We start from the raw sequence: 19,302 nt of genomic DNA, 5'->3' as shown, positions 1-19,302 counted from the left end.
TGGATTTGAGACTTTAGTCTTTGCAACTTTACAGATCTTCTTTATGCACCAAGAGCTTGTAACACTCCAAAGAGAAAGGAAAAATTGAAATCGCATCATATGACCCCTGTAATGATATATTGTGCATCTCCTATTTTATAAGTTTAAGATTATGTCAATTTCTTTTATTATCAAAAATGATACCAGCAATTCTAATAGTAAACTGTCATATAGTTACTTAATTTTAACTAAATCATTTAAAACAGGGCTGTCCAAACTTGGTCCTAGAGGGCTGGTGTCCTGCAGAGTTTAGCTCCAACTTGCCTCAACACACCTTACTGGAAGTTTCTATGCCTAGTAAGAGCTTGATTAGCTGGTTCAGGTGTGTTTAATTAGGGTTGGAGCTAAACTCTGCAGGACACCGGCCCTCCAGGACTGAGTTTGGACACCCCTGATTTAAAAGATAGCTGGGAAAATATATGGGATGAAATGGGATGAAATGAGAACTGAAATGGCAGTGGACCTGTAGCGCTGGATTCATTCACAACAGTAGCGGTGAGTCTGGACCTGGGTTCAGGAGCCAGCGCTTGTGGATTTGCGTGAGGAACTGAATGCTGTGCGTCCTGGGAGCCAATCAGCCGCTCTGCCAGATTCTCTACAATGAACTCCCGGAGTCTGCGGATTCTCTCTTCACGCGGAGAGAACTGCGTCCGTGAACTTGAAGAGAGGAAGGAAATCAGAAAGATCAAGTCATACAACGACTCCATACTGTTGTTGCAGAGAAAAGTAAGTGAACCTGTTGTTCTTGACTTTTATAAGCATTAACTCAATTTAGGGAATTCTAAAGAAATTCCTGCAACCATACTTGGGGAAAAAAGCTGCAGTTTGATGGTCCAGCTGCTGCGTTCTCTTACCCAATTATATGTCTCCTCCTGACCACCCGAAAGCCTGATAGTCTGGGTCGATCAGACAGGCCTTGAACCTGCATGGGAACATCCTCTTCTTCTGTGCTGCTTTCAGATTCAGAGACTACAATCACACTGGCCTCACTGGATACTGGAGCTACTTCCACCTCCATATCCTCCATCCTCAAATATGTTCTGCAGGAGACACCACAAGCAAGAATTAAGGGCTGAAACAGGGTTATCATCATTCACTAAAACTAAAATTTAAAGGATACTTCACCCAAAAATGAAAATTCTGTCATGGTTTACTCACCCTCAACAAGTTGTTACAAACCTGTATGAGTTGACGGTAGCCATTGACTTCCATAGTATAGAAAAAATACTATGGAAGTCAATGGCTACCATTAATTGTTTGGTTATCAAAATTCTTAATCTTAATAGAAGCAATTAAGAATTTGAAGAAATTCATACAAGTTTGGAACAACCTGAGTGTGAGTAAATCATGACAGATTTTTCATTTTTGGGTGAACTATTCCTTTAAAACCAAACCGTACAAAAAATAAAAATAAAAAATGTGTTACTTGAAATAAAATAAACGTTAACAGATAATCGAAAATATAGAAAATATATATATATAAAAAAAAAAATTCAAATTCAAATATAGAAAATATTTAAAATTATTTCAACTAGTTGAAGATATCATTTCTCATTTTCTTTTGGTTTAACTTGATGAACTAAAATAAAAATAAATAATAATAATAATAATTGCAAAAGCAACAAAATTACTAAAACTAACTAAAATTAAAATATAAAAATATTTAAAAAATAAACAAAATATAATAAAAACTAAAATAGTATATCCATGATACTAAAATAACACTGGTCTGACACACTTCTATCAGCCTCAATTTCACGTCATCCCGCATTCAGATTAATAACGCAACTTTTTTACACAACACTAGTATCTGGTAAATTCACAGCGACAAAAAGCTTTATGTGTGGACCCCACAGGCGTATTCATACAGTAATGCAATACTGTACATATTTTTACATCTTTGAGGCAAGCATGCCAATTTGTACCATCAATTGATTTGTGGGGCCCGGGGCCACTTCCCAAATTCCACACACAGAGCCCTGCTTCTGTAACATCTAAAACATACTTTGACAATTAACCCTTTGTCCTTGCTTCTAAAATCCTTGATTTCACACATCACGCCAAATTCTGAAATGTGCCAGTGTTTAATTAATAACAACACGCGCATCTTGTAAATTCACAGAGCCAAAAAGTTTTAAGCGTGGGACCCTTCACACTTCAAATATATTCATACTGTAAAACGATGCATCAATTACCTTTCACCTCTTCATAGCATGTCACTTTGTAGCAAAAAAGATGGTTTGTGGCCCATTTGTCACAGGGCCCGGTGCCTCATCCCAAATTCCACACATAGGGCCCTGCATGTGTAACATTTAAACCATATTTTAAAATTAAAACCTTTGTCCTTGCTGACTTTCTATTTTCATAAAACAGAATAGAGTAGGCCATCCGGGTATCTCATACATACTATTTCTCAGGTTTGGGGCGCACTTATCATCTGAGTACGGATAGTATGCGAACTACACTAGATTGCAGAACGTCCTGCTAGATCGCTTGTTAAAGTCTTAAACGTCAAATCATACTACATCAATACATACCAGGATGATCTTAAAGTCATCATTAACTAGTTGTTTAATAGACTAGTTTTATAGATTTCGTTAACGAAATAAGCAAAGGCACTCGGATCATAAACAGGCTGCTAATGTTGCTAACGTTAACTACAGCACACCAACAACATACATAACACTGACAATATTTACCAAGCAGAGCGACCGGGTTGCTTGCTGAATTTCTTGGTCCGGTCAACAAAAACTAGACTTTCCCAGTTTAAAGGCTGGTTGTGGTGGGATTTCAAATGATTACCAAAAAGCTCGTTAAATTCGCGATAGAATTTGTGCAGAATCTTCTTCTTCTTTTGGTTTTATGGCGGGTTGCGAACCAACTTCATAGGTGCATACCGCCACCTACTGTGATGGAGTGTGAAGAGAACGTACCATTTCTCACCTAACTCTTAAATTCTGTTCATTATTCCACAATTCTTAAGAAATCTCATGACTGCACTTATTTGTTTTCCTGCATTTGGACCATCATTCAGAATACTACTTAATGAAAATTCTTTAACTCCTAAGGATTGTAATTCATCTTTAAGTGGACCCCTTTCTCTTTCAAATGCTGTACATACCATCATAACGTGTTCCACTGATTCCTCTGTTAAACAAACATTACATAGACCAGTATTATGTTTCCCTATAATGTATAGTGTTTGGTTAAGATTTGAATGTCCTGTTCGTATATGTGTTAAAATGACTTGTTCCCTTCTACTTATGTTATGAATGATTTTTCTTCTCTTTATACTCCTTTGTACTTTGTGATAATGCCTACCTGTTTGACATGAGTCCCAGTATATCTGCCATACAATATTGCATGCATTTAATATTAACTGTTTCCCTTCTATTCTGCTGAGTGCAATATTTATACTTGGATCATCCATATTTAAGGATTCTTTAGCCATTTTATCTACCTCTTCATTACCTTGAATTCCCACATGTGCAGGTACCCATATAAACCGAGTAATTATCCCTATCTGTTTAATACTATATAGTGTAATCATGATTTCTATTAAAATGTCTTTTCTATTTGATTGCCATGATTGTAAACTCATAAGAGCTGCCATTGAGTCAGAGCATATTATTACTTTATCCGGTCTTACTTCATATACCCACTCTAATGCCATAAGGATAGCTACCATCTCTGCTGTATATACAGAAGTAGCTACCATCCGTAATTCTTCCAGCCTTCCTAACCTGAAATTCTGGAATGAAAAATGCAGCACCTGTCCTTCCAGTTTCTATGTTCTTTGATGCATCTGTGTAAATTTGGAGAAATGAATAATGCATACTTTTTATACATTCTTTGACGTATGCTTTTAAATTAAACCCCTCCCCCATTCCCTTAATTTATTTATGTACATTTAAGTCAACTTCCGGTTGTTCTAATAACCAAGGTGCTATTGGAGGAGTTACTATTACCGATGCAAATTTATTTGATTCTATTCCAGTTTCATTGATCAATTTCTTAATTTTCCATGCAAATCCTTTACCTGGTTTATTTACTGTTTCCCAACTTTCATTAAGTACTTCTCTTACAGGATGATCCTCTCTTTGGCCCTGAAGATTAATCCAATATGCCATGGCTAGTTTTTCTCTTCTTAAATGTAGAGGCATTTCTGAGGACTCCACCTGTATTGCTGCAATTGGTGTCGTCTTAACTGCTCCTAGAACCAATCTTAGTGCTTTAGCTTGCATAATATCTAGTTTCTTTAATAACGTTGCAGATGCAGATTCATACACAATACATCCATAATCGAGAACTGATCTCATGAGTCCAATATATATACACTTTAATGATTGCTTATCTGCACCCCAATCCTGTCCTGCAACCCCTCTCATTAAATGTAATACTTTACTACTTGTGCAGAATCTACTGCTGCTGCGAACACAACAGCCAACGTGAAGCTCCGCCCACTGCGTTCGTTTTGCTCTTTGATTGGACAACAGCTTTCAGCGAGTGAACGTCTCCGAGTCAATTCCGTGAGTCGGTTCTTTTGAACAGTTCATTTCAAAGAACATGCTGAAGCCGGCTGCGTAAACTGTTTAGATTCTTACTAATCTAGCCAAATTCACTATCTTCAGAAAGAAGAGACTACAACAGGTGACAGAAGTGTCGCCAACAAGTAAGATTTTGAATGAAAGCAAACAAAAATACTTTTGTTAAACTATAAGATAAGTTTTAAGCATGTTAGTTTCAAAGTCAGTCCTTTTGTAAATCACATTTGCATTTACACACACACACAGATATACACACACATCAGCGTGTGAAACAACGTCTCTGCAATATCAAGTCGAGGCTTCTGCAGGTAAGTTATTATCTTCAGAATAAAACAGACCACGACAGATGACAAAAGAGTCGCCAAAAGGTAAGATTTGTACAATTAGGGAGAGGCCGCCCTTACAGGCCAGGGAAGCTCTGCTGTAGCACTCGGTGCTGGATGGCTAGCAATGGATAAAGAGCGCAACTCAGCGCATTGCACACCTTGGCACCTGGAAAATTTGGGCGAGGCTGTCAGTTCACCCCAAGGGAAGCACTCGGAGTCAGGACTAGGGTCTGTCCTGTAGGGTCGTGGTGGATGGGACACAGGGCGCGCCCTAGGTTGCCAAAAAACGAAAAAATGTTTGTGGTAAAGAAACTAAGGTAACACTTTAGAATAGGGACCAATTCTCAGTGTTATCTAGTTGCTTATTAGCATGCCTATCATTAACATATTGGCTGATTATTAGTGCTTATAAAGCACATATTCTGCATGACCGTATTCTACATCCCTAATCCTGCCCAATACCTAAACTTAACAACTACCTTACTAACTATCAATAGGCAGCAAATTAGGATTTTATTGAGGAAAAAGTTGTAGTTAATGGTTTGTTAATAGCGAGAACTGGACCTTAAACTAAAGTGTGACCGAAAATAAAAATGAATATCCAGATAAAATTATATAAGAAAAAGAAATCTGTGGCAAATTCACCTTTATTTATGATTGGTTCCTAGCTCTGGTGCAGAACTCTGGGCGGGACAAACCAGCTATGTGCCCATAATGCAGTATGTTATAGTCTGCATCCAGGAAACCTGTAACCGCCTGTAAATTAGGGAGAGGCCGCCCTTACAGGCCAGGGAAGCTCTGCTGTAGCACTCGGTGCTGGATGGCTAGCAATGGATAAAGAGCGCAACTCAGCGCATTGCACACCTTGGCACCTGGAAAATTTGGGCGAGGCTGTCAGTTCACCCCAAGGGAAGCACTCGGAGTCAGGACTAGGGTCTGTCCTGTAGGGTCGTGGTGGATGGGACACAGGGCGCGCCCTAGGTTGCCAAAAAACGAAAAAATGTTTGTGGTAAAGAAACTAAGGTAACACTTTAGAATAGGGACCAATTCTCAGTGTTATCTAGTTGCTTATTAGCATGCCTATCATTAACATATTGGCTGATTATTAGTGCTTATAAAGCACATATTCTGCATGACCGTATTCTACATCCCTAATCCTGCCCAATACCTAAACTTAACAACTACCTTACTAACTATCAATAGGCAGCAAATTAGGATTTTATTGAGGAAAAAGTTGTAGTTAATGGTTTGTTAATAGCGAGAACTGGACCTTAAACTAAAGTGTGACCGAAAATAAAAATGAATATCCAGATAAAATTATATAAGAAAAAGAAATCTGTGGCAAATTCACCTTTATTTATGATTGGTTCCTAGCTCTGGTGCAGAACTCTGGGCGGGACAAACCAGCTATGTGCCCATAATGCAGTATGTTATAGTCTGCATCCAGGAAACCTGTAACCGCCTGTAAATTAGGGAGAGGCCGCCCTTACAGGCCAGGGAAGCTCTGCTGTAGCACTCGGTGCTGGATGGCTAGCAATGGATAAAGAGCGCAACTCAGCGCATTGCACACCTTGGCACCTGGAAAATTTGGGCGAGGCTGTCAGTTCACCCCAAGGGAAGCACTCGGAGTCAGGACTAGGGTCTGTCCTGTAGGGTCGTGGTGGATGGGACACAGGGCGCGCCCTAGGTTGCCAAAAAACGAAAAAATGTTTGTGGTAAAGAAACTAAGGTAACACTTTAGAATAGGGACCAATTCTCAGTGTTATCTAGTTGCTTATTAGCATGCCTATCATTAACATATTGGCTGATTATTAGTGCTTATAAAGCACATATTCTGCATGACCGTATTCTACATCCCTAATCCTGCCCAATACCTAAACTTAACAACTACCTTACTAACTATCAATAGGCAGCAAATTAGGATTTTATTGAGGAAAAAGTTGTAGTTAATGGTTTGTTAATAGCGAGAACTGGACCTTAAACTAAAGTGTGACCGAAAATAAAAATGAATATCCAGATAAAATTATATAAGAAAAAGAAATCTGTGGCAAATTCACCTTTATTTATGATTGGTTCCTAGCTCTGGTGCAGAACTCTGGGCGGGACAAACCAGCTATGTGCCCATAATGCAGTATGTTATAGTCTGCATCCAGGAAACCTGTAACCGCCTGTAAATTAGGGAGAGGCCGCCCTTACAGGCCAGGGAAGCTCTGCTGTAGCACTCGGTGCTGGATGGCTAGCAATGGATAAAGAGCGCAACTCAGCGCATTGCACACCTTGGCACCTGGAAAATTTGGGCGAGGCTGTCAGTTCACCCCAAGGGAAGCACTCGGAGTCAGGACTAGGGTCTGTCCTGTAGGGTCGTGGTGGATGGGACACAGGGCGCGCCCTAGGTTGCCAAAAAACGAAAAAATGTTTGTGGTAAAGAAACTAAGGTAACACTTTAGAATAGGGACCAATTCTCAGTGTTATCTAGTTGCTTATTAGCATGCCTATCATTAACATATTGGCTGATTATTAGTGCTTATAAAGCACATATTCTGCATGACCGTATTCTACATCCCTAATCCTGCCCAATACCTAAACTTAACAACTACCTTACTAACTACAAAAGGTGACAGAAGTGTCGCCAACAAGTAAGATTTTGAATGAAAGCAAACAAAAATACTTTTGTTAAACTATAAGATAAGTTTTAAGCATGTTAGTTTCAAAGTTTTGTAAATTGTAAATCACATTTGCATTTACACACACACACAGATATACACACACATCAGCGTGTGAACTCTGCAATATGCAATATCAAGTCGAGGCTTCTGCAGGTAAGTTATTATCTTCAGAATAAAACAGACCAATCGGCGAGCCATGGACCAAGAGCGCAACTCTTCGCATTGCACACCTTGGCCACCTGGAAAATTTGGGCGAGGCTGTCAGTTCACCCCAAGGGAAGCACTCGGAGTCAGGACTAGGGTCTGTCCTGTAGGGTCGTGGTGGATGGGACACAGGGCGCGCCCTAGGTTGCCAAAAAACGAAAAAATGTTTGTGGTAAAGAAACTAAGGTAACACTTTAGAATAGGGACCAATTCTCAGTGTTATCTAGTTGCTTATTAGCATGCCTATCATTAACATATTGGCTGATTATTAGTGCTTATAAAGCACATATTCTGCATGACCGTATTCTACATCCCTAATCCTGCCCAATACCTAAACTTAACAACTACCTTACTAACTATCAATAGGCAGCAAATTAGGATTTTATTGAGGAAAAAGTTGTAGTTAATGGTTTGTTAATAGCGAGAACTGGACCTTAAACTAAAGTGTGACCGAAAATAAAAATGAATATCCAGATAAAATTATATAAGAAAAAGAAATCTGTGGCAAATTCACCTTTATTTATGATTGGTTCCTAGCTCTGGTGCAGAACTCTGGGCGGGACAAACCAGCTATGTGCCCATAATGCAGTATGTTATAGTCTGCATCCAGGAAACCTGTAACCGCCTGTAAATTAGGGAGAGGCCGCCCTTACAGGCCAGGGAAGCTCTGCCGTAGCACTCTGTGCTGGATGGCAATTGACCAAGAGCGCAATTCTGCGCATTGCACACCTTGGCCACCTGGAAAATTTGGGCGAGGCTGTCAGTTCACCCCAAGGGAAGCACTCGGAGTCAGGACTAGGGTCTGTCCTGTAGGGTCGTGGTGGATGGGACACAGGGCGCGCCCTAGGTTGCCAAAATTTTTTATTTATTTATTTTTTTGTAAAGAAACTAATAATTAATATCCAGATACAATTATAAAATAAAGAAATCTGTGGAAAATTGGCCTTAAAGTCGGATTGGTTCCTAGCTCCGGTGCAGAACTCGGGGCGGGACAAACCAGCTATGTGCCCATAATGCAGTCTGTTATACTCTGCATCTAGGAAACCTGTAACCGCCGGTAAATGTAGGGAACGGCCGCCTTTACAGGCCAGGGAAGCTCTGCTGTAGCACTCTGTGCTGGGCGGCTAGCAATGGACCAAGAGCGCACCTTGGCCACCTGGAAAATTTGAGTGAGGCTGTCAGTTCTCCCCAAGGGAAACACTGGAGTCAGGACTAGGGTCTGTCCTGTAAGGTTGGAAAATGAAACTCACACCAGTTTGCTGAAAATAATAATTTTAAATCAACTAAGCAAAACAAATTATATTTTTATGAGAACAATTTCAAATAGCGACGTGAAATGAATCCCCCAAATATAATTACGTTAATAAGAAAACGGATACAAACACATTTTCAGATGAAAAACGACATCAAATGCCCAGATACAATTATTTTGAAAAAATAAATAAATAAAGTTTATTTGTATACCTCTCAGTCATCATTGTGTTGCATTGCATTTTATTGTACAGGTTATTATTACTGAATTTGTTAATATTATTAATAATATTATGCTATAATGTAAATTTTAATCTTAAATGCAAGTTATTATGATAACTGTTACTTATTAAAATGACTAATTTCTCGTCACATATAATAATAATGCAATTCATATTGCTCTGCATTAAAGGATTATAAATTCTCAATCACTTTTTTTCATATGCAGAAAATCTCCATCATCATCCAGGTACTTCTCCAAGAGAATGCGAAGATCTGTGGCAATAAACAGCACCAAGGTAAACACTCTCTGGGTCACCAGCAGGAGACAGAATGACCCCTCAGAAATGCAGAGGTTAAGTGACCAGTGGTGGTTGAGTTATGATGATGACATTATGATGACGTCTGAGGGTCTTCAGGTAACTGAAGATAAGCGGAAGAGCTTTTGGGCAATAAAGCTGGGAAATAAAGCAGGTCTAAGACAGATAATGAGAAGGAGGAGGGGTTGTCTGGAAAGAAAATGCTCTTGTTTACATACTGAATATTACTATCTACAAGTTTGTAGATCAATGTTTAGGGGAGCGTACAGACAATCCAGATAGCACAGGTATGTCTGCAGAGGTTAGATGCAAGATGTAAAGATCGCTTCATCTGGAAAGCATCTGCTGTGTACAAACATCTGATAAGATGTCAGTTTTAAATACATTCTAAATCATAAACATCTGAAAGAGATTTAAATTTGTCATCTGATAGGAATCGCCCTATAGATGCATTGCAGATGAGGAAACATTCTAAAAAATACATTTAGTATTTTACGTCTCCGTGATAGAGTGTTTGCTCATCTGCAATATGTCTATAAGACGTTTCCTCTGAGTTGTTAAATAGATATTTATAAAATGTCTTTAAGATGTTTATAATTTAGAATGTGTATAAAACTGCTTTTTCTAAGATGTTATCAAATGTTTTTAAACAGCAGATGTGTAAAAATCAAGCGCAATTTAGCAGACATCTTAGAGATATACCTGTGATATCTGGGAAGTCAAACTCACACAAAAAAGGAATGGATTCAGCACATATATGGGTTAGTTTACCCAAAAATGAAAATTCTGTCATTAATTACTCACCCTCATGTCTTCTAAACCCGTAAGACCTTCGTTCATCTTCAGAACACAAATTAAGATATTTTTTGATGAATTCTGAGAGCTCTCTGACCCTCCCATAGACAGCCATGTAATTTATGGAGCCAGATCAGCCTCAAAAATAATACATTTACAAAACAAAATTCATAAAATGCACAGCACAATTTACATTTACAAAATCTGATTCGTAAATTCAAAACACAATTCATAAATACGCAAGTAAAAGCATAAATATTTCCCCAAATGCTCACACAAATGCATCTTACCTAAAAAAATGTAAAATGTTTTCACAAATATGTATATATCAAGTTCTTGAATTAATTTCAATCACACATTTATGAATGATGTTACATGTATTTATGGATCGTTGAATCTGCATTTGCAAATCGTCACATGTGCGTGGACTGCTTTGAATTTGTGTGTGGTATTTTTGAGACCTTCCTGGCAGGTTAAGATTCATAAATATCTTTTTTTGGAGGATGTTCCGTTCAGCCAATCGCGGTGAGCTTTTAATCCACCAATCAAAACGCTTCTTACTGAACAGACTCAAGAAGCTCAACGCTGCACTTGTACTGTGTATTGTTCATTTTAATGTGTACTCTTTTTTTTTTTTTTTTTTTTTAGCACCTGCATTACAATTTCTACAAAATCACATTATGATTTATATAGTTTAGGGCTGGGCGATATGTCAAAAATCTTTTATCGATAATCGCCTTTAAAAATATTGTGATATCTGATAATATCGTCTACCTAAGCCCCACCTCCACCACGCCCCCGCTCGCAGAATCGAAATGTAATTTTATAACAAGTCATTTGATTCCTGACCTTGCGCATCTGATCTGATTTCCGAAATTGGAATAGCTTTCCGATTCCCAACACTCCTACTAAATTATTTAATTCTTGCATGCAAAAAAACCTGTATGGTGACTATGGCTATGTAAAATATTTTTGCAACTTACTAGGTTTATCGTTTGTAATTTTTTTTCCCGATAATGTCGATAATCGTCTGTTACCTGACTGTTGACATCGACATCGCGATACTTATGAAACATCGTCGATATACGATAATATCGTCATGTCGCCCAGCCCTACAGAACACCCGACCCGTTATCCGACAACAGCACTAATTTATTTCTGTACCAGACCAGAACCGTTTGACATAAAAACCGCGAGTCGCGACCCGAACCCGCATTAATCTACAACATCAGGTAGGCAAAATTATTTATTTTCTCATGTAACGCAAGCAATCAAACCAACATTAGGCATTTTAAATTGGTGCTTTGAAGAAAAACGGACACGCAACACAACATGATAATTACCCCCAGGTGTGCCGTGTTCCCTTTAATTAGTCATTCCTTGCACCTGTGTTTTCCCAATCACCCAGTGTTTAAAAGCCCCAGTCCTTTCAGTTAGTGTTGGTCGGTCCTCAAATGTCATTCCTTGTGTTCCAGTGTCTCCTACGTTCACCGTGTGATCATTAAAGACTGTGAATTGAAGTTATCTCCGTTTCCTCGTTCCTCGCTCCTTGCCTCCCGAGAAGTGTGACAGAAGGACCGACCAAACAGTAACTTCCGTGTTTTCCCCTCTGTTTGTTTTCCGTTTTTTTCTCAATGTTTTTCTTTCCGTTGTGTCCCCGTGCTTCCCTTCGTTTTGTTTCCGGGTTTTACTCAGTTTTTTGTTTCCGTAGTGTTTTCCCATGGATCCCTTCACTCGCCCCGAATTCCTCCTCCTGCTGGAGCAGGGAGACAAAGCTCTTGAGGACCATACCAATCTGTTCCTGTTGGTCGCTAACATCACCAGCTATCCGGACGACGCGCTCTGCTCTTTCTATGACGCAAGCCTGAACGCCGAGTGCAGAGCGTTGTCGTCCGAAGATGGTCCTCGGGAGGAATTCACCGCCTTCGTGGAGTGGACTCTGGTGAGAAACGGGTCGCCGCTCACCATCAGCCCAGTGGAGGATCTCGCCGGATCGACTCCGGACCCAGATCCCAGCCCACCATCTCCCCGCGGTACGGAGCAAATGTCCAGATATTTCATTTAATAACAACAATTATGTAATGTGTTGTTGTTAGTAGTAGTAGTAGTAGTAGTAGTAGTAGTAGTAGTATCAGGTTCATAGTAACGTTTGATCAGGCATTAAAAACTGCTACCACCACCACAGAGATTTCGGACACACACAGCGGAGAGATTTCAGCATGGAGGATGAAAACCAGACTCAACGAGTGAGTAAAGTTGTTTTTTATCTCACGCTCAACGAGTGAGTAAAGTCGTTTTTTTATCTGATGGCATTTTCTTATGATTAAAGGTTGTTTTAGTTAATTAAGTGTGCAGTTTGCAATGTTACAAAGTTGTTAGTCCACGCCTGGTGTTTGTAGGAACACTTTAGTAATCACAGGATTATTGGGCGATAAACAATCAATAAAACAACGATTTCGATGATAAACTATCGAGTTATTTTAAATACGGTTTGTAGTCAGTGGGTTCTAAAGTTACCATCACGACCAGCTATAATCATAAGAAAATGCCATCAGATAAAAAAAGCGACTTTACTCACTCTTTCATCCCCCAAGCTGAAATCTCTCCGCTGTGTGTGTTCAAAATCTCCCTTAGGGGCTGGTAGCTGTTTTCAATGCCTGATCAAAAGTTACTGCGAAACTGTAACGATCCATAAATACATGTAACATCATTCATAAATGTGTGATTGAAATTAATTCAAGAACTTGATATATACATATTTGTGAAAACATTTACAATTTATTTAGGTAAGATGCATTTGTGTGAGCATTTGGGGAAATATTTATGCTTTTACTATTTATGAATTGTGTTTTGAATTTACAAATCGGATCTTGTAAATGTAAATTGTGCTGTGCATTTATGAATTTTGTTTTGTAAATGTATTATTTTTGAGGCTGATCAGGCTCCATAGTAATTACCACGATCAAGGTCCAGAAACATAGCAAAGAGATTGGTAAAATAATCCATGTGACATCAGGGGTTCAACCGTCATTTTACAAAGCTACGAGAATACTTTTTGTACTCAAAGAAAACAAAAATAATGACTTTATTCATCAATTCGTCTCCTCCGCGTCACCCTGGTGCCATTTTGGAGAGTATCCACTGAACGCAAACAGCGTATGCTATTCTGTGTCAGCTGCGTCACACGGATACGTTGTTTTCGTTCAAATCAAAGCGTAAACAACGTAGAAAACGCTTTATCTCACACACTTTAAATCTACATTAAAGACCCATCTCTTTAACCTGGCTCACACATAACACATAACATTTCTATAATTCAAATCCTTCAAAGAATTGTTAGGTTGCATTGATTAGGTCAGCCGGAACCGGGAGCACTTCCCATAACACCCGATGTACTTATTACATTGTGAGTGGAATGGCATCTATTCTTATATTAGTCTGTCTGTCTCATTCTTATCCTGAGGTTACCATAGTCAGCTGGATCCAGTCAGTGTCCAGAGCAGATGGTGGACCTGCACCCAGGAATGACCACAACACAGCCCTCCATGGCCAGAGAAGACCTCGATGAGACAAGCCCTCAGGACAGATCTTCAGCAAAGACCCATCCTGTCATCCTGGTCCTCAGCGAAGACCTCAGCAACTAGAAGAGCTCTCGGCACAGATCCCAACAGCCAGCTATGAACGAGTCATGTCAGGACCAGCTAGGACCGTTGCACAGTTTTATCAAAAAGGTCATTCATCGTGCTTAAGGCCACTGATAAATTAGTTGTCTACTACCGGCTGAACGGCAGCTCTACCTTCATATTCCAACCTGCTGCATCTCCTTTTCCTACCTAACGCCGGTGTAATGTATCCTAATCAATACCACATTGTGTTTGTTTGCTTGGGCCAGAGGAGAACTGGTCCCTGAGCCTGGTTTATCCCAAGGTTTTTTCTCCATTCTGCCACCTGATAGAGTTTGAGTTCCTTGCCACTGTCACCTTTGTTTACTTATTTGGGGTCTGAAAAGGGCCTTTCGCACCGTGGGAACCTTTCCATAGTACCAGAACTAGTCGACCGGCTTACTACTTCTTAGTACACACTCTCGGTGCGAATGCAACCCTTTAAATGGTACTGGGAAATAGTTCGCGCAAAATCGTCCCAGTACTTTAGTACTGTACATTTAGTTCTGGAACTAAAGCGGTGCGAAAGGCCCTAAAGACACTTAACTTTCAGAAATGTATAAATGTAACTGCACTGAGACCATTGGATGACATTGCTGCCTTCTGTAGAGCTGCATATATAACACACTGAACTGACTTGAGGTAAATAATGATGCTATTGCCTTTTAGGGCTTCAAATACGCATGGTCAGTAATACTGAATGGATTTCATTATCATCACATACCTTTAATTCCAAATCAGCTTAGCTAAAAATAGCTTCTTGTCATTGACATTTGATTATCATTTTGTTATATTAAAATATATTTATAAATAATTGTATAATTTGGAAAATTCTTATTTGCAGAGCTGATAGCGGAAGGGAGTGGAAGAGAGATTTAAAAAAAATTGTAAAATGTCATGTGTCAGTGTGTTGATGTGAAACATTAATAAATATTTGTTCAGAATGCTGTCATTGTTGAGACATTTTTCATGCGGGCCAAGGCTGTGTAAAGTGGCTTGGTTAAGGTTTTGTTCAGGCTGACATATGCAACCAGTGCTGAAACTTGTCTGGTTTTACATAAGACCAGAACGGGGCCAGCTATAGTCATACATGTAATTTGGATGAGATCAGGCTTTGTGGACAACAAAGGATGCTTTTGCTGTCAGATAAAACAACACTACCTCATGTGGAGATGGGGGGGTTAACATTAACTTACAGTAACCCCCAGGAAGGAACTGCTTTGTTCTCCCTCAGGCTTATCATTTGTGGAAGGCAGGAATGAGGACTTAAGCATTTCATTGATCAAAGACTGATCCAATCACCATGTGCCCTTTCACTGATCACAGTCCTTCATTCTTGAGACCTAAGTGACTACCTCAGACTGACCAAACTGGTTTTGCCTTGTGGGTGAAGCTACAAGGGAAGGACACATCTTCACACACATTCACACAAAATGGACACATTATCGATTAAACCTTCTTCATATCCATTTACAGAACTGTATATACTTAATGAGTGCTGTTTGTGATACAACAATGTAGGCAGCCTTACCTATTAAGGTATATACTGTGTATATGAATGCATGGGTAAATGATCAGCATTAACCATTGATGATTGGTCTTCGTTGGTCTTCAGCACAATGTGTAGGCTAATCTGGAATTGGTTTGGAAAGTTAATAATGCACTGGATAAACCTTAAAGACGTTGTTTTAAACATGGACTTTGAGCAATGCAAAATAGACCTCATGTCAGAGAGGGGCCATACCATAACCACCTCTGACAGGACCGGCCAATCAAAACGCAGGAACTGAAAGGCGCCAACTTGCAAATCCCTCCTTCTCAAGAAAGATTAAAAAGTTCTCTTCAAGACAAAGAAGTGTGCTAAGCAGTCATGTCTACTGTAAGTGCTAAGCTGCTAAGCTAAATTGTTCCAAGGACAAACAAGGAAGATCTGCAAGAAGCGAACTTGAGGAGTTTGGAAACAGCAACAGCAACAACGACCATAAGCTTAGTGCCCCCCCATCTTCTGCAACAGCTTCAGAATCGTCTGGTCAGCGGTCCTTCTCCTGCGTGTTCCAGGTTGTCCAGATCTTCTGTACAGACTTCAGAACCTTCACCTTCAAGGCTCCTCCGTTTGCGTGTTTCCAGACCAAGGGCCTTCTCAGTGCTCAGGAGTTCATCGTTCACAAGTGCTTCGTGAAATGGATCCAACTCCTTTCTTCCCACTGTAACTATCAGTCTTTCCAAATCTCTTCCCCAGAGACCCTTGGCATTACTGTGTATTGTCAGTATATGATCATCTTATTTGCATTAGATTTTAAAATAACTGATGTCAGTTAATAACATATAATCTCTCGATTTATTTGTTGGATCTAGAATAAGGTTTACCTTATTACTTTCAGGAAACTTCAGTTTATCTTTCCATAAGATAACGTTCATAGTAACATCCAACTCAATCAATCTTTTGCACTTTATCCATTCATTGCACCCATTCAGTAGATTTTAGTTACTGTTGTCTATTCTTTTGTTAAATAAAACCCCTTTTATTACACTTGTGTCTTCCTTGTGTTGATAATACAGTAAGAGGCTCTACAAGTTAACGATTCTCTAAAATCCTTCAGATTGGTCAAACTACAACTTCGTCCAGTTTATGTAATTCTTATTTATTCAACAATCTTCCATGACTGTTCTTTTCTGTCAGGGTGAAATTCCTGGCTGGCGCCCCGTAAAATAGTGTGACCAAACTAAACATTAATATTACTAAGCCCAAAGCCATCACACTTGTGGTGCTACTTAGATCTAACATCACTACATTCAGTGGTGCCCCGTGTGAGGATATCTAACATTGAGATCACTACAACGTGTAGTTCGAATAAATATGTAACATTTACAATCATATAAGTTTTAAAATGCAACACTCTTCCATGACTGTTCTTTTCTGTCAGGGTGAAATTCCTGGCTGGCGCCCCGTAAAATAGTGTGACCAAACTAAACATTAATATTACTAAGCCCAAAGCCATCACACTTGTGGTGCTACTTAGATCTAAAATCACTACATTCAGTGGTGCCCCGTGTGAGGATATCTAACATTGAGATCACTACAACTTGTAGTTCGAATAAACATGTAACATTTACAATCATATAAGTTTTAAAATGCAACACAGTCCAAATGCAATACAAAATGTACAATAAATAAACAATTGCAATTTTTAATCTTACACTAGTGTTTCGATCTCATATTTTTATTTTCTCAAAATGATATGACTTTCTTGTAAAGATGACCTTATATTTAACTTTATTTCTCACAATTGCGACTTTATTTCTCACAGTGTGACTTTCTCACAATTTTAAACGTTATTGGTTTTACTGAAATCAGGATTTCATACATGTAAAACCTTAATATTATTTTATTAAAGGAACAAGGAGGTTTCATACAGAAATGTGACGAGTCTAATTTCTATAAAAAGCTCCATGACACAAACACAGCTTTAGCCAGCAGATGGCGTTGTGATACAATTTCTGCTATAAAGATGCAGTTTTTTTTAATGATATGCAGAAAGGATGGAAAGGCAGTTTTAACAACACAAACTGCACAAAGTCTTTCACCAAGGCCGAGTCCAATTCATTTTTTTTCAGTCTGCATACATGCATAAAATCTGATGTTTATGAACATGATCCAAATTAATTATTAATTCATATCCTTCATTGCATTTTTGGAAAGTGCACATGGCATGTTTTAAAATTACCTAATTATTATGCTTTTTCCCCACATGTATTTCTTTTTCTAATAATTAAAATCCAGTGTCCAACTACTTAATAAGACTTTCTTTTCAATCATTTTATTATTTTAATGTGCCTTTTTCTTCATTAATATCAGTCATATAGAGCATAGATGTATAATCCTGATATCCTTTTTACTTCATGCCACCCCCACAATTGGAAAATTCCTTTTTAATTCAGAATTAAAAAATGGTAGAAGAGGTGTTTTCAAGTCATTGTATGCATGAATTGCATTTTTACATTTTTGAAAAAAATTAATACAGCCGAACAAAATCATATTAGACCTAGAGGCTGTCTAATGGATTTGTGTAGAAGACCTTCTGTAGCTCTGCTCTGAAGATGCTCTATAGCTTGTTTTGTCTGCAGATTCAATTTACTCTTGCAGATGGCTTCAACAGCGCTTGGATTCTCATAATACATCTCAAGATTTCTTAGATCAGTATACTATAAATGAGCTATAAAGCACATCTATGACTCCAGTACCTCATGTCGGCTATCTATAATTTGATTCACAAAGGTTGTGACCTCCTCCATGTGCGCACAGGTCCATGTGTCCATGCCTGTTGCACTCACGGCTTGTGAATTTATGAGGCACTGTTTCAGCACAGATAAACATGGCCTCTACGCCAGGCATCGGTGTTTGGTTTAGGACCTGGCTGAGACATCAAAAGTGCATTTGAACCCTTTAAAATGTCATTAGGAAAGATTCACATGCTGATTTAGATCTGTGATATAAATTTGTCCTCCGCACCACATCCAGAGCGTGACGTGTTACACTATGAATAATAAACAGATCGCAAGCAGAGCTGTATTGTGTATAACTGCGTCGATGGTATTATTTTTGTCTGCTTACAACATGTCTTACAATAAAAAGTGCACAGGCAATAGCAAAAGGTACAAAGTAGCTGTGGTGCACACAATGGCTGCTTTAGATATATATATATATATATATATATATATATATATTCCTACTATATAGGCAAAAAACAGCATGTGAAAACAGTAGTCCGAATTCATTGTGTTCATATGCGAAAAGTCCTCAGATAACCTACTACTTCAGGCAAAATGAGAAGTGCGCATCTAAAGGACACTTTTCTATCCCATGAGGCCACAGGAGAGGATTTGTGAATGGCAGTGAATGCTACTTTTGCCATGTAACTTGTGGTGTAATTAGCTAAGACCTGTGTCCGAAATATCCCAATATGTAGGTAGTGCACTGTTTTAAGTGGACAACCATTGGTAGTGGTGTCTGAAACCATAGTGAACATTATCGAGTGCACTAATTCAATTCCACAATGCACCTCAAAAATAATTAGCTAATTTTTCTAAACAATAGATTTTTTTTGCTTAGCTTAGCCTAGCTCATTTTTGAACTTTCCACTTTTTGTTTTGATTGGGATGCTTATATGTAGGCAGTGGACATCATCATAAAAGAGGTTTTGAAACGGATCCCATGTCTAAGAATGGAGTACTAATGACTTACATGGTTACGCGGTGGGCAGTATGTGCTCTTT

At 38.9% G+C, this 19,302-nt stretch overlaps 1 protein-coding gene and 1 long non-coding RNA gene across 4 annotated transcripts in view; one reads left to right on the top strand and one right to left on the bottom strand.

The window, feature by feature from the left end:
* LOC107688729 (E3 ubiquitin-protein ligase RFWD3-like) overlaps positions 1-2,880 on the bottom strand; it is a 13,874-nt gene extending 10,994 nt beyond the window's left edge. Inside the window, exons 1-4 of one of the 2 annotated variants that reach the window (XM_016486481.1) lie at positions 2,739-2,880; positions 2,235-2,336; positions 894-1,079; positions 503-696 (exon numbers count right to left, since the gene is read on the bottom strand). In XM_016486481.1, coding sequence (XP_016341967.1) covers positions 503-696; positions 894-1,066 — 367 coding nt within the window. In that variant the 5' untranslated portion in view covers positions 1,067-1,079; positions 2,235-2,336; positions 2,739-2,880. The remainder of the gene's footprint in view (positions 1-502; positions 697-893; positions 1,080-2,234; positions 2,337-2,738) is intronic. The other variant, XM_016486473.1, reaches the window with a different exon arrangement.
* A 1,715-nt stretch (positions 2,881-4,595) lies between these two features.
* LOC107688704 (uncharacterized) lies at positions 4,596-14,414 on the top strand. Of its 2 annotated transcripts, XR_001634261.1 has the most exons (4): positions 4,596-4,711; positions 4,833-4,894; positions 9,482-9,551; positions 13,831-14,414. It is a non-coding gene; the product is annotated as an uncharacterized LOC107688704 (long non-coding RNA). The 2 variants fall into 2 exon arrangements; XR_001634262.1 differs by lacking the exons at positions 4,596-4,711; positions 4,833-4,894 and adding an exon at positions 7,705-7,731.
* Positions 14,415-19,302: the final 4,888 nt, after the last annotated feature.

The sequence above is a fragment of the Sinocyclocheilus anshuiensis genome, unplaced genomic scaffold (genome assembly GCF_001515605.1).
Source record: "Sinocyclocheilus anshuiensis isolate Anshui unplaced genomic scaffold, SAMN03320099.WGS_v1.1 scaffold669, whole genome shotgun sequence".
NCBI classification, from domain to species: Eukaryota; Metazoa; Chordata; class Actinopteri; order Cypriniformes; family Cyprinidae; genus Sinocyclocheilus; species Sinocyclocheilus anshuiensis.
Note: the sequence above shows the minus strand (reverse complement) of the source record. Positions and strands in the feature narration are given on the sequence as shown.